The following is a 15,721-nucleotide window of genomic DNA, read 5'->3' on the forward strand; positions in this document are numbered from 1 at the left end:
CGTGAGAGGATTTCTGTGGACGTCCTTGTCAGTATGCTGGATGTTTCCTGAAGTCTCCCCAACCAGGAGAGGGTGGGGCTGCTTTCTCTTTGCCTCATGCCAAGTGAGGGGGCACTTCAAGAGGACCGTTTGAAGAGCTTGACACACACTGTGGAGTTTGAGGGACACAGGGACTGGTGTCTGAGTCCCTCCTAAAAGCCTAAAGACAACCCATCGGGTGGCTAACTCCTTGAGAAGACAAGCCTGGGTTCAGAATGGAATGGCTTGCACGCCCAAAGCTCCTGAGTTCCTGTGGGCCTGATGTGGTTCTCAAGAAAGGAGTGAGGTTTGGTCACTTTAAGAAGGAATCCAGCTGACGGGAACTTCTGGAGGCTTGAGATGACATCAGTGGCGGGGAGCCTGGGGTAGGAATCCGAGTAACAGTAACGAGAGAAGGCGTGGCCTACAGGGGAACTTCAGGTGAGAGATCGCGGGGATGGACAGAGTCTGGAGAACCCAGACTCTGTGAGGAAAGCTCCTCCCAGGGGACACTAGCACCAGATGACAGGTCTGCCCCTTGAGTAGGGAGAGCAGGCCCAGAACAGCCGCCGCTGGGAAGAGGAAGTGTGTGTGACAAATCAGAATGGCGCTGACCGTGACCCCCGTTCTCCCTCAGATGGCCATGCTGGGGAAGGGGAGAAGTTGGAAATTAACTGACATTCGAAGTTTTAATAGATGACTGGGTGAGACTTGCCAATGCCCAGGAAGAGAGGCTATTTCTGAAATGACGAGGGGAGGCTGGACATTCTTCAACCTGTTTGTTACTTTGCAGAGACTAGAAAAGCCGGAGCTGTCATCCAGGCAGAAGGAAAAAACAAAGCATCACAGCAGGTTTGTAGGGGCGGTCGTGAGAGCATAAAGTGGCTTTCTCTTGACCCCTGACAAGTCTAGCTTGTTCCACAAACAGGCTGCGTCTGAGGAGCGAAGAGCAGGTCAGGGAGACGGAGAAGCTGGCCGTGTCCTCCACCCTTGGCTCTTGGCAGCCTCAGCCGACGACGGGGAGAAGTTCTACCGGGTGAAGTTTGGAATTTTAATGTCATACGGCCTGGATTTTCTTAAAACCAAAGAAAAAAGGCTAATCGTCCTGTTAGCTCTCGGAATAGCTGCGTGAACCATCCCAATTTCATGCTGGCGAGGAGGAATTCAGCCAGGAGGTTTGTGAGCCACGGTGGGGAGAGGAATAGATCGCTGCTCTCTGCCTGCATCTAGCACGTCCCGTTTACTTCTATCATAACGTACTGCAGTTTATAGGCTACAGGAGGTGATTGGTTAGGTTAACTTGATGAAAAGTAATACCTTTCAACAGAAGAAATTACTATGTAATGCCAAGTTAGCCGTGAAAATCCTATAAACCGCCAAGAGACTGAGTGATTATCTTGTTGGGAAGTATTCACAGGAGTTTTACAACTGAAAAATTAATTGCTATGTTTCTTTTACAAGAGAGGCAAGTGTTTCTTAATTGCCTTCCTTTTCCGTGAGGATGAGAGACGATCAGGGGGACGCTCCTGCGGGGTCCACAGTCTTTTGTCAGCCAGCATTCATCCCCGCAGCCGTGTGAGCTGCTCTCGCTCTCCGTGGTCCAGGGACCGGAATTATGGAAATGACGCCTCCCAGACTCCTTCGCCTTCAAGGTTCTGGATGCGCTTTCTTTCTGCCAGTGTATGCAGGTGAGATTTTTGTAGGTGGGAGGAAAAAGTGGTATTACCTTTTTCTTTGGCAGCACCTAGCAAAATGGGTAGGTCATGGTAGACTTCAAGTTCTCCCCTAGGGTCTTGGTGATCTGTGAGCCCTCATGTTGGTAACTAGGTGCAGATCTGATCAGCAGTAGGGGTTCCTTGCATTTTTCTGAACTGGGTGACCGCCCCAACCTCCTAGTAACTGCTTAGACCTGCTGAACCTAGGTGGCAACTTCCCCAAACTCGTCCAGTCCTTCTAAACATGCCCTAAGCTTCTTAATGCCCTGTTTGCTTGGAAGGTCTGCAGCGGGCTCTCTCTTGCTGATGAACCCCAGATGGTCACAGCGTCTAGTACCTGGTATTGTGAAGGAAATGAACATGCTGAATGGGTCCCTTAAGTTAGAAATCATTTTTTAAAGCAACAAAGGAGGCATTAACTGCCTTTTTTTTTTTTTTTAAGAAACTTATGCGATGAAGAGAGAAATTTGAAAATTAGTCTTTAGAAATACTTATCACTATGTGATTCTGTTGCCCAAAATGATGTGTTAAGCCAACCTTTTCAAAATACTGAAAAGTACTGAATTACATTGTTTTCAATAAAATAAACACTACTCTTTCTTTGCTGAGAGAACGTAGGACTTTTTTTTTACTGTTAGTAAATAAAATAAAAATATTTTCCAACTATTGTGTATTTCATTTTTAAAAAGCCTTTTAATTCTATTTTGTGCATATTTTTAACGTATGTACTAGATGTCTCAGTAGTGCATGTATATAGTTTAAAAATAAATGCAAACACTTATGGGGGAGATGCAAGATTTTTACCACTGGCCACATAATCAAAAAAGCTTGGGGGGGCATCTGGCTGGCTCAGTCAGTGAGTCAAGCCCCATGTTGGGTGTAGAGTTAAAATGAGCAAATAATAAAATTATCCTCATTAAAAAATGAGAAATCACCACTTTCAGGCACACATCTAGAGTATCACAAGGGATGGAACCAGTGCCTTCACGTGTATATTCTCTTAGATAAGCCCTCTTTCATTAGTCCTGGCGCTTTCCCACCAAAAACTCCCCCAGATTCCCATGTGACTGGCCAGGTCGCCAAGTAACTGCTGTAGTTGCAGAGTTAAGACTGAATCCTTTGGGTCTGTTCCCACAGTTTCACTGGGCATAGAACACTTGTCCCAGAACACCTCCTCTTCCCTTACAGAGCTTGAAGGACAGAATGGTGGCCTCGTGATTGTTGGGACAATGGAGATTGGGTCTCTCTACTTAAATGTACGGGCACTGTCCCACCCTGACATATGCACACACACAAGCTCAAGACACTGGATCCTTCCATCAGCTGGGTCTCTGTCCAAATGTCACCAAATCGGCAAGGACATCCCTGAACGTATATGAAGCAGCAGGTTGGAATCTGCTGCCCTCAGCTTTCCTTTTCTCCATAGCACTCACCACCGGTTGATAAATTTGATGTTTGATCTGATTACTGTCTGCCTTTCTGAATGGTATAGAAGGTATAGAATATATATATATACCTTTCACAGGTATGGAAGTTTCACTTTTGTTTGCTTTTGCTTCCCTAGCATCTAGAAGAGTGCTTGACTCATAGCAGATGCTTAATAAAAATTCACTGAGTGATCAAATATTGCTTTCCCAACCACCCTTGACCAAAACCTAGGAATAGGATCCAGGCCATGCTAATGAGAAGTCCTCACCCAGAGTATGGCACTTGGGTAAAGATGTTATCTGTTGTATCCCAAGTAAAAGCACAGAAACCACAGGCTATAGCCAGTGTCCTGAAGCAGCAGCTCTGGTGTCCTGGAGCCCAGCTCCTGTCCACTGTCATTGTGTCCGACTTGCAAGCTATTAGCAATTGTTTTCACTGGATCAGATCGGAAGCAGGATTCTGGGTGAGATCTTTGTCTGTGTGGCTTCTAAGTCTGGCCTTATCAGGAAATTCTGAAAATTACCCTGCATCTTTTTAATAAAAATCCATTTTCTGCTATAACTTAAAAAATATATTTTTTAAAATACGCTTTGGTGTTAGATTGCCTGGAGCCGTTAAACACCAGCTTTCCACAGATGGTTGATCATGCTGACTAAACCATGAAACTATTCTGAGATTGTTCCCACATTTGTAAGTGGGTAAAATGAGATACTACCTCATAGGATTGTGGTGAAGGTCAAGTGAGACATTGCCTGTAAAGTGCTCCGGGACGTCATCATTCACACACACACAATCCTAGGTTATATAAGGCCAACAGAAGGGTTTTATTTGATAAACTGTTTTTTAACATGATGACTAACATTTAAAAGTTAGGGCATTTCATAAAAATGCTGGATTTACAATTATTGAAAAGTCAGTGGCTCTGGCAACACTGGCAACACTTTCCTACTTTGCAACAGAGATTGAGCTGAAAACCAGCTAGCTCCTTTGCAGGACGTAGGAACCCACCTGGCCAGATTTACTTCTGTATTACCCGCCTGGTCTCTGCCGTAGGGTTTTGAGTTTGTAGCCTTGCAACTAGGAACCTAAAGACTTTCCAAAGCTGCAAAACTGAGAAATTTGGCTAAATTGTTCCCACAAAAATTTTCAGACTGATTTGCTGTTTTGTTGTTGCAGAGTAATTTCAAAACTTAGTGGAATCATTCCAAACAACAGCCGTCTTATCACCTTTTATGATTCTTGGAGTTAACTGGTCTTAGCTGGGCAATTTTCTGCTCTATCTGGCAGAGACTGTGGTCTTCTGCAAGTGCCGCTGGATTAGGATGTTCAAGATAGTTTACACTTGCCTTTCTTGGGGTGCCTGGGTGGCTCAGTTGGTTAAGCAGCTGGCTTTGGCTCAGGTCATGATCCTGGAGTCCCAGGATCCAGTCCCACATCAGGCTCCTTGCTTGGCAGGGAGTATGCTTCTCTCTCTGACCCTCCCCCTTCTCGTGCACGCGTGCGCTCTTTCTCTCTCTCTCTCTCAAATAAATAAAATCTAAAACAAAAACAAAAAAACTCAGCGGAGAGCTCACTTGGCGCTATCTCAGTACTCCTCCATAGGCCTTGAGGATTTCACAGCCTGGTAGCTAGATAAGACACAGAAGTGAAAGTTGCTAGTTTTAAGGCCTGGTCGTGGATAGATGGCCTAGAATATCGCTTCTGCTGTATTCTGTTGGTCAAAGCTAATCAGAAGGCCAGCTCAGATTCAAGAGGAGGAGAGGTGGGTGGGATGGGAAATAAGCTTCACCTCTTTTTTTTAAACTGGTGAAAAAAAAATTTTTTTTTTTAAGATTTTATCTGTTTATTTGTCAGAGAGAGAGAGAGTGCAAGCACACAAGTAGGGGGAGCAGCAGCCAGAAGGAGAAGCCTTGCAGGGAGCCTAATGCGGAGCAGGGAGCCCAGTGCAGGACTTGATCCCAGGAGGATCATGACCTGAGCAGAAAGCAGAAGCTTAACCCACGGAGCCACCCAGGCATCCCAAGCTTCACCTCTTGATGCAAGGAGCAAGTTATGTATAAAAAGAGAAGACTCTTGGAAGCCCATCTTTGGAGGCTACTGGCTACATATAGCTAACATTTCATGATTATTTACTCTTTGTGTAAGAATGGCATAGAGCAGAAGAAAAGAGTCTCTTGGCCATTTAGTAAAAAAGGAATTCAGAATTAGTAATTACTCTGTACCACAACATATAAAGTTATAGAAGGCCTATTTCCAATAAATTCTCCCACTTCCTCAGAGCTGGCTTAAATTTGCTATATCTTAGAAAGCTGGTTAAACAAATTTATAGTTAAATAACAAAAATTCAGCTGACTAAATTTGAAAGACTTCATTGGCTTTATTAATCAAGTCATGAAACAGAGGGCTACAGAAAAGGAAAGGCTTTTTTTTTTTTTTTAATTTTTTATTTATTTTCAGCGTAACAGTATTCATTGCTTTTTCACCACACCCAGTGCTCCATGCAATCTGTGCCCTCCCTAATACCCACCACCTGGTTCCCCCACCCTCCCACCCCGCCCCTTCAAAACCCTCAGGTTGTTTTTCAGAGTCCATAGTCTCTCATGGTTCACCTCCCCTTCCAATTTCCCTCAACTCCCTTCTCCTCTCCATCTACCCTTGTCCTCTATATTATTTGTTATGCTCCACCAATAAGTGAAACCATATGATACTTGACTTTCTCTGTTTGACTTATTTCACTCAGCATAATCTCTTCCAGTCCTGTCCATGTTGCTACAAAAGTTGGGTATTCGTCCTTTCTGATGGAGGCATAATACTCCATAGTGTATATGGACCACATCTTCCTTATCCATTCATCCGTTGAAGGGCATCTTGGTTCTTTCCACAGTTTGGCGACCGTGGCCATTGCTGCTATAAACATTGGGGTACAGATGGCCCTTCTTTTCACTACATCTGTATCTTTGGGGTAAATACCCAGCAGTGCAATTGCAGGGTCATAGGGAAGATCTATTTTTAATTTCCTGAGGAATCTCCACACTGTTCTCCAAAGTGGCTGCACCAGTTTGCATTCCCACCAACAGTGTAAGAGGGTTCCCCTTTCTCCACATCCTCTCCAACACACGTTGTTTCCTGTCTTGCTAATTTTGGCCATTCTAACTGGTGTAAGGTGGTATCTCAATGTGGTTTTGATTTGAATCTCCCTGATGGCTAGTGATGATGAACATTTTTTCATGTGTCTGGTAGCCATTTGTATGTCTTCATTGGAGAAGTGTCTGTTCATATCTTCTGCCCATTTTTTAATATGATTATCTGTTTTGTGTGTGTTGAGTTTGAGGAGTTCTTTATAGATCCTGGATATCAACCTTTTATCTGTACTGTCATTTGCAAATATCTTCTCCCATTCCGTGGGTTGCCTCTTTGTTTTGATGACTGTTTCTTTTGCTGTGCAGAAGCTTTTTATCTTGATGAAGTCCCAGAAGTTCATCTTTGCCTTTGTTTCCTTCGCCTTTGGAGACATATCTTGAAAGAAGTTGCTGTGGCTGATATCAAAGAGGTTACTCCCTATGTTCTCCTCGAGGATTCTGATGGATTCCTGTCTCACGTTGAGGTCTTTTATCCATTTCGAGTTTATCTTTGTGTACGGTGTAAGAGAATGGTCAAGTTTCATTCTTCTACATATAGCTGTCCAGTTAAGGAAAGGCTTTTTAAAGACAGAAATAGTTACAAAAAGGGAATTATTAGCTAAGAATCCATTGGTTTAAGCAATGCTGCCTTCCTGAGGGGAACGGAAGGAGTCTTATCAATTTCCTAGTCCTGACCAGTAAATTTCCATACTGACTGGTTATAGGTTCAATTTCTTTTCTTTTCTTTCTTTTTTTTTTTAATTTATTTAACAGAGAGAGAGAGAGATCATGAGTAGGCAGTGAGCTAGGCAGAGAGAGAGAGAGAGGGGAAGCAGGCTTCCCGCTGAGCAGAGAGCCTGATGTGGGGCTCGACCCAAAGACCCTGAGATCATGACCTGAGCCAAAGGCAGAGACTTAACCCACTGAGCCACCCAGATGCCCCATAGGTTCAATTTCTGAGGGTTTCTAACTGCAGTCAGGTTAGGTGTTAATTCTTGGTTTACTGACTTGGGGCCTTAATCTAAGTGAGGCCATTTTTAGCCTGTGGTTTTCTAGTTAACAATATTAAGAAAAGAGTAACTGATAACATTCTCCCCAAACCCTAATTCATTCATATTAAGTCATTCTAGTCTGGTCTCCTCTAATGTTCGTGCTATAAGTGTCAGGATTCTAGTCGGATTATGAACTGTTGCCTCGAAATTGGGCACAGCTAAATCTGGTGAACCCTGACAGGGACTCAAGAGGAGGGAGCTGTTAAAAGTGGGAATTCATGGTCGCCTGGGTGGCTTAGTAGGCTGAGCGTCTGCTTTTGGCTCCCGTCATTATCTCAGGGGCCTGGGATCAACCCCCCCAATCAGGCTTCCTGCTCAGCGGGGAGCCCGCTTCTCCCTCTTCCTCTGCCCCTTCCCTCCACGCTCTCTCTCAAATGAATGAATAAAATCTTGGAAAAGGAAGGAAAAAAAAAAAGTGGGACTTCAGGAATCTGAGCAGTTGCTTCCTGGCTCACCGGGAAGACGACGGAGCGGAGACACAGGTATCCTATTTGTAAAAGGTACGATTAACACGTTATCTAGAGAACCTCCAGGAGGAGCTCAGAGGTGAAATGAATCGTTTTAACTTTACCATATTACCCACAAAGGCCTAGAGCAGTTCCTGCCCTAGACTTGTCGAAGAAAACTGGAAGCCCAGAAGATAAATAGGAATGTTAACACAAAATGGTTAAACCTCAGGCGGAGGGAGTAACAGGAATGGAGAAGACGAGAGAAGTTGGGGCACCAGGCGCAAAGGGTGTGAAGAAACGAGGAGAGATGACGGTTACGACACAGGCAGGGGTCCAAAAGTTTCAGGGGCAAGAGGGAGCCACTGCCAGATTTTAAAAGAGGAGTTAAGGTCGCTGATAATGCGAGGTGACTTGTCCAAGCTGCACAATTAGGACCAGAGCCAGAAAAAGAGGTTCTAATTATTTCTGATTAACTAATATCCCGTGAATTAATAAATCCCCGCTGTCCCGCGTTTATCTTCCACCCGGCAACTCAAAACCTAACACACACGTTCCCTACTCGCCAATGGCTTTGCGGAAATGGCCTCAGCGCTTCAACCGGAAACAGAAAGTGACCGATGCGAACGCCACCTAACGGCGGTTGGGGGCAAGCTAAATCCGGAAGACCGCAACACCGGAAGGGGCCGCCTGTTTCCGGTAAAAATCCGACGCCGGAGAAGCTCAGAGGGCGAGTCTCCGAGGTTCGACCAGTGCACCCAGCGCGCTCTGCTCCGCGACATCGCTTGCCCACTTTTGCGCAGGCGCGGGGGCGCAGGGCAGGGAAACGCGGACGCAAAACCGTGCGCGCGCCCGTTCTCCGTCCGGCGCAGCGGTGCTGTTTCGAGGGTAAAGCCTTTGGAGCTGGAACGCGGGCTCTTGTTCGCTGAACTACAACTCCCAGCATGCCTCACCCCTCATGTTGGTACTAGGTGTGGTGTCTTAGGATAGGTTAAAAGGCGACCTAAATGACGATGACGTACCAAAGAGGAAAAAGAATTGAATACGTTGCTGGGACGGTTCGTTCACAGAAGCCCCAGTGGCCTAATGGATAAGGCATTGGCCTCCTAAGCCAGGGATTGTGGGTTCGAGTCCCATCTGGGGTGGTTAGTTTTTTCGTCCTCAAAATGACTTGCCGTTTTTAGAGAACTACACCGAAATATGCTAACTTAATTTTACTTTTTTAAAAATGGGAAGGATATGTGTGATTTTCCTAGGTGATGGGCTACAGTTTGAGAGAATAAGAATGCTCCATTTCCTTCTTCCGAGTCGTATAGTGCCGTAAGATTTCTGGGAAGTCAGTACTTTGAATTCTGTTATCCCCTCTAGGTATCAAAACGTATCTTTCGTGTTCTGTTTCAAATCAACACCCACTCCCACCAGGCGCACTTATTCTCGAGACTCAGCGGTCAGCTAATGACGTTTTAAATGACGCAGTCAACAAAGAACCTTTCCCCTAGCCCAGCCTTTCTCACTTTTTCTTAAGGACCTGGTGTGTCAGTTAAACTCGGCTCTCGTTTGCTTCTCCCTTAACTCCTAGGGTGCCGCTCGGTGTTTGATTAGTAAGCCCCCGCAGAGAAGGGAAGTGAGATATTCCACTACTCTGCGTTCGATGGGGGGACCCAGTAGTCTGCGTCCGATTGTACCATTTAGCGGCTGAGCTGTGGGGGGAGGGAGTTAGTGGGGGCGTAGGACGCCATTGGGCACCACGCTCCGAGGACGGGAAAATGGCGGCCCTAGGGTCCCCAGCGCGCACTTTACGAGGTCTTCTACGGGAATTGCGCTACATGAGCGAGGCCACGGGCCGACCCTATCGCGACACCGCGGCCTATCGGTACCTCGTGAAAGCTTTCCGTGCACATCGGGTACGGAAGCCTGAGTCGGGTTTTCCAGCGTCCCTTCCACTGGGGGTGGGGGTAGAGGTGGGAGCGGGAGTGGGGGTGGCTAGGGAATGCGGGCGGCTAGGGAATGCGGGCAGGGGTTGGGAGCACTGGGGCTCAGCGTCTGCATTTCCTGTCAGCGACCCTCCCACCCAGCCCTGGTTCTGGCCAAACAAATCCAGGCCCTAGGCCCGGGTCTCCCAGGAACTAACCAAGGGCCAGCAGGACAGGAAAGTCGCCGTGGAGTGGAGGCGTCCCGAGGATTTTATTGGCTGGTCTAATGCAGGTGCAGAGGAGAAAGATGAGTGAAGTCGAGGAGATGGGGGGAAAGAAGAGATGTGCTTGGAGAGTGTAGGGTTACTAGCTACAGCGTTTATCCACCATTCTCCTCGCCCATCCTCTAGTAGTTATTCTGAAAACCAGTTTTTGATGCAGAAAAGAGAACTGTAATACGATGAGAAATATTAAGAACTTGGCAGACACTGTGTTGTATCTCATACGCCATTTAAGGAAATGGTGCCATGTAGAGCTGAACTAGAAACGTGTCATGAGATTGTGCTGTCCCAACATTAAAGTGATTATCTGTCCAGATACATTTTTTTCCTCACATAGCAGATAGATTTGAACATATGGGAAGCCATCCTTGGGAAATTCCTTTGTGAAACCCACACTCCATATTCCCCTTAGGCAAGAGCCCCTGGAAGCGGTTTTATTTTTCAAGTGGGACAACTGAGGCTCAGGGACACTGACCTTTGAGAAGACATGCATAGGAACAGCTAGAACCTCCGTTCACAGGGTTCTTCCATTTAATTATTGCCTGTGGAGTTACAGATTGGGCTTTGAAGGAAGTTGAAAGGAATCTCTGAAATAGAGGTTAGAGAATCACTTTGGGCTGTAGGGTAGGAAGCTTACTGTCGTTTGAACAATGTGGGGAAAAGGAGAACCAGCATCTTGCTCAATCTTTGAGCCATGGAAGTTAGATTGCAATATTTTAGAACTAAAATTCAAAAATTACAAATATGTATATATTTATTTGAGTAGACTCTATGCCCAACATGGGGCTAAAATTCAAAATTTTCCTTTTTCTTAAGATGTATTAGAGAGAGAGTGGGCAAGTGGCAGAGGAAGAGGGAGAGAGCAAGAGTCTCAGGCAGACTCCACACTAAGTGTGGAGCTGCCATGGGGCTTGATCCCAGGACCCCGATACCATGACCTGAGCTGAAAAACCAAGTCTAAGGCCTAGCTGACTGAGCCACCCAATCACCTCTAAAATTTAAGAATTTTTAAAAGGCCAAAATGGTAGGGACTTTAGGAACTTGGCTAAAATTATGAATAAGATGCACATGAATCCTGTCTTTTAAGACAAAGCTTGCAGTCCAGCTGAGGAGCCTTACAGCAGAGCACTTAATGAACAATAGGAGGTCCTCCTGTAAAGAAGTAGTGGGATTTCAGGAGGAAAGTCAAGGGTGGTTGCGGGGCAGAAGGAGAGAGAGAGGAGAGAGAGAAGTAGACTCCTCGCTGAACAGGGAGCCAGATGCAGTACTTGATCCCAGCACCCTGGGATAATGACCTGAGCTGAAGTGGATGCTTAACTGACTGAGCCACCCAGGCATCATCATTCTAAGATTTTTAAGGTGACATGATTATAGTTGTACTTTCTGGAGGCAACACCATTGCCCTTGAGTGAGGCTTGGTAATGGCTCTCAATTCCTTGGAAATACATTTGAAATTCATGCCACAAATTCCAGAAACACCATTCTGTGGAATGCATATGAGGCTATGGGAAATGCTTTCTGTTTCTGCTGGCTCAGAGCTAACTCAATAACCGCCTACGCCCATTTTCTTTATCTTTTCTTAAACTGAAGGGGTTCATTTAGGGAAGAACCTCTGATTCTCCTTAGAGAAAATACAGTTTTCTTTTACTTTTTTTTTTTTAAGATTTATTTATTTGAGAGAGAGCGAGACGGGACAAGCAGGAGAAGGAGAGGGAGAGAGATCTCAAGCAGCCTCCACACAGAGCAGCACTCTATCCCAGGACTCTGAGGTCATGACCTGAGCTGAAACCAAGAGTCGGATGCTTAGCCGACTGAGCCACTTAGGCGCCCTGAGTTTTCTTTTTCACTTAGTCTTTTTTGGTCTTTTTTTAGTCACTTACTGTGTATACTTTTTTTTTTTTTTTTTAAATTTGACAGACAGAGATCACAAGTAGGCAGAGAGAGGAAGGGAAGCAGGCTCCCTGCGGAGCAGAGAGCCCGATGCAGGGCTCGATCCCAGGACCCTGGGATCATGACCCAGGCCAAAGGCAGAGGCTTTAACCCACTGAGCCACCCAGGTGCCCCACTTTTTTTTTTTTTTTTTTAAGATTTTTAAAAATTTATTTTTGAGAGAAAGAGCAGGCGGCTCCCCACAGAGCAGGGAGCCAGATGCAGGACTCAATCCAAGGACCCTGGGATCATGACCTGAGTTGAAGGCAGACACTCAACCAGCTGAGCCCCCTAGGCATCCCACTTTCTGTCTATATTGTTGACCCTTCACTCCTCACTCATGAGTCAAGCTCAGCTGGATCAAAATCTGTATTCTTCTACACTAGTGCAGAATTGCTGTTTCAAATCCTATCAGTTGGGCTTATATAATAGACATGAATATTACCATTTGTTGATGTTTGACACTGGTATTGGTTGCTCATAAATTTTTAATTATAAAAAGTTAAATGATTAAAGATGAATTCTTTTTTTGAGCAGTTTGAGTGCCATTTTCACATATGTGATCTGCACATCTTTGTGTGGGCTCTTCAGATCTTAAACCACACTTTCTAATTTTCAGATTCTAACCCTACATATTCAAATAAAGAAACGTGAAAGAAAGGGGTTTGCATAGACACTGGTGCCCAGAGATTAATCTGCAGTTAGATATACACAGGCCTCAAGTCACTTGAAGCCATGCACACATATGTTTCACCTTTCCTGCCCTCTGCTCATAACCTCAGAACACAAAACTAGTCAAGTAAAGGACAGTGTACTAAATCGAGATTAATTATGAAGAAGAGAAAACAAGGTTTGGAGTCATTGGGGACTTCTGAAAGGATATAGTTTCCAGCTACTTACAGTCATCAGAATCTGGATTTGGCAGATGGATAAGTATATAGAAAGTATAATTAAGGGGCGCCTGGGTGGCTTAGTGGGTTAAAGCCTCTGCCTTCAGCTTGGTTCATGATCCTAGGTTCTCTGCTCGGCGGGGAGCCTGCTTCCTCCTCTCTCTCTGCCTGCCTCTCTGCCTACTTGTGATCTCTGTCAAATAAATAAATAAAATCTTTTTAAAAAAGAATAAGTAATACAAATAAATGCATATTACTTTTATATATAAAACCTTCATTTTGTTACTGTTGAGGACAAAGCTATTATTTCCAGACAAAATGGTTTTACTTTTCAGTGAAATGAAAGACCTATACCACATTAACCAAAGTCAGAAATATAAAAAACAGACTTTCATTTGAAGGGGAGGAAGTTCTATATTTTATTCCTTAGGTGACATGAATGATTATAGTTCCCCATCTCTGCCAGTAGCCAAACATTGAAGCCTCTCTGGGCTTTAGTTTCCTTATTTGTAAAACATTTGCAAGACAAGGGAGTTGAAATAACTTTTTTGGGGTATTAAAACCTGAGGATGCTCAAACTCTTCAGTGATACCTTGTAAAATTCCTCTTCAATTAATTGGAGGTCAGCTTTCTCAATCAACTACAGGGTGTCTCTACATATGTAATTAGTATACACGTACACATGTTTATATTTCCTCTCTGCATTTACTTCACTCTAGAGAATGCTTATGAAATCTTTGTGGCCATGTATCTTGGCTGGGCTGCTAATAAAGTCTGTGACCTTGCTACTTTCTAGGTTACCAGTGAGAAGCTGTGCAGAGCCCAACATGAGCTTCATTTCCAAGCCGCCACCTATCTCTGCCTTCTACGCAGCATTCGAGAACACGTGGCCCTTCATCAGGAATTTCATGGCAAGGGTGAGCGCTCAGTGGAGGAGTCCGCTGGCTTAGTGGGTCTCAAGTTACCCCAGCAGCCTGGAGGGAAGGGCTGGGAGCCATGAGAATGGAGAGAGTCGTTGGATGCTGCCATCATACAAGAATTTAATCATCTTTCAATATGTATTTATCATTAAATTTTTGTTTAAGTTTAGGGTTTTTCTCTGTAATTTTGTTGACCGAGTGTTTCTTAGGGAGGTTTCATCCTTTCAGTGAATTTACTGAACTTCTTGTATTAGGCTGATTGATGCTTCTGATCTACTTTTAAAACTATTATTTTTATTTTCAAAGTATACAAACTTACTGTTTTAAGTAACTCAAATGGTACAGAATATAAAATAAAAGGTGTCTTTTTTCTTATCCCTTGTCCCTACCCTGTTGCATCCCCATTACCAGGTAGAAACTGTTGCTAACAGTTTGGTGTGTATCTTTCCATATATTTCCTATATACAAGCATACAATTATATACGTACATACATGCATACATACATACATATATACGCTTTATTTAAAAATACACAAATATGATATGTTTAAGGTCCCGACAGAAAGGAGTAACAGATAGGGTTACTGTAGGGAGTTAAGGGAGGGGTATAGAAAAATGTGGGCTGAATTACGGTCAACAAGTTGTGAAGCCTCCAGGGGCTAGCACCACTTGGGGACTATTACCTCCACAGGGTGACAGAATAGACCCTCGTCAGTATAGGAAGATGGCCACCACTCAGGCCGCAGGGAGGAGGTCTACAGAGAGGGAGATGGAATGAGCACACTGACTTCTGCCTTCTAATCTGTGAAACTGCTCTTCCTCTTGAATTGTCTGTCAGCGTGAAAGGCTCCACCATGCCCTCGGCTGACCAAGTAAACGCTGACTTCATTCTGTATTCCTGTCTCCTTCCTCTCCATATCTCATCAGCAGTTTCTGCTTCTGCAGTGTTCTACTCTCCTTTCCCCCACCAGTCCTCATTGCCTCTCTTCTAGTTCAAGCACTGATGATCTTTTGGCTGAACTATTAAACTATTCTCAATTTTCTCTTTGCTTCTAACATCCTCAAACAGAAATTACTCTTTCTGTGAATCAGTAGCGGTCTTTGTGCCCACTTCATGGTCCATGTCAGTTTCTCGTAGGCATGTCTTACGACTTCTTTTTCCCTGGACTGCAGGCTGCTAAAGAGTAAGGACCATGTCTCATTCATCACTGTGGTCTCCAAAGCACCTTCCACAGTGACTGTACACGTAGCATTATTCAGTATTTTTTTTTAAAGAGTTTATTTATTTATTTGACAGAGATCACAAGTAGGCAGAGAGGCAGGCAGAGTGAGAGGGAAACAGGCTCCCCGCTGAGCAGAGAGCCTGATGCGGGGCTCGATCCCAGGACCCTGAGATCATGACCTGAGTCGAAGGCAGAGGCTTTAACCCACTGAGCCACACAGGCGCCCCTCATTATTCAGTATTTTGAAGACATGGCTCAGTGAGTACTACTCACACGGAGGCGTCCAATCTGAACGGATCTGTTCATAAAGCAGTTCAAAACACCATATGAGATTAACACAAAAACAGCAGTATTAAGAGGTCAAACAAGCATTTATTCAATTAATGGATCAAAAAGATAGAAATACTTAACATTTTTTCCCTTGCTTTATTTCATGGGCATGAGTATAATATTATCTGAAGATGTTTTACTTTGATAAAATGAAGAAAGCAAGAGGATTAGAGTAGGTTGATGTTTTGATTTCCTTTATTTATTTATTTATATTTTCTTAAAGATTTTATTTATTTATTTGACAGACAGAGATCACAGGTAGGCAGAGAGGCAGGCAGAGAGAGAGGAAGGGAAGCAGGCTCCCTGCTAAGCAGAGAGCCTGATGCAGGGCTCCACCCCAGGACCCTGAGATCATGACCCAAGCCGAAGGGAGAGGCTTTAACCCACTGAGCCACACAGGTGCCCCAGATTTCCTTGTTACAATATTGTATATACAATAAAGATTTGAGGCAAAAT

The 15,721-nt window shown here is 44.5% G+C and overlaps 1 protein-coding gene across 1 annotated transcript; it reads left to right on the forward strand.

The window, feature by feature from the left end:
* Nucleotides 1-9,391: 9,391 nt before the first annotated feature.
* On the forward strand, nucleotides 9,392-14,086 carry FMC1 (formation of mitochondrial complex V assembly factor 1 homolog). The gene is made up of 2 exons (XM_080818618.1): nucleotides 9,392-9,682; nucleotides 13,588-14,086. The coding sequence occupies exons 1-2, from the start codon at nucleotides 9,545-9,547 to the stop codon at nucleotides 13,789-13,791; spliced, it is 342 nt and encodes a 113-aa protein (XP_080674744.1). The 5' UTR covers nucleotides 9,392-9,544; the 3' UTR covers nucleotides 13,792-14,086.
* The last annotated feature ends 1,635 nt before the right edge of the window (nucleotides 14,087-15,721 follow it).

The sequence above is a fragment of the Martes martes genome (genome assembly GCF_963455335.1).
Source record: "Martes martes genome assembly, chromosome: 11".
NCBI classification, from domain to species: Eukaryota; Metazoa; Chordata; class Mammalia; order Carnivora; family Mustelidae; genus Martes; species Martes martes.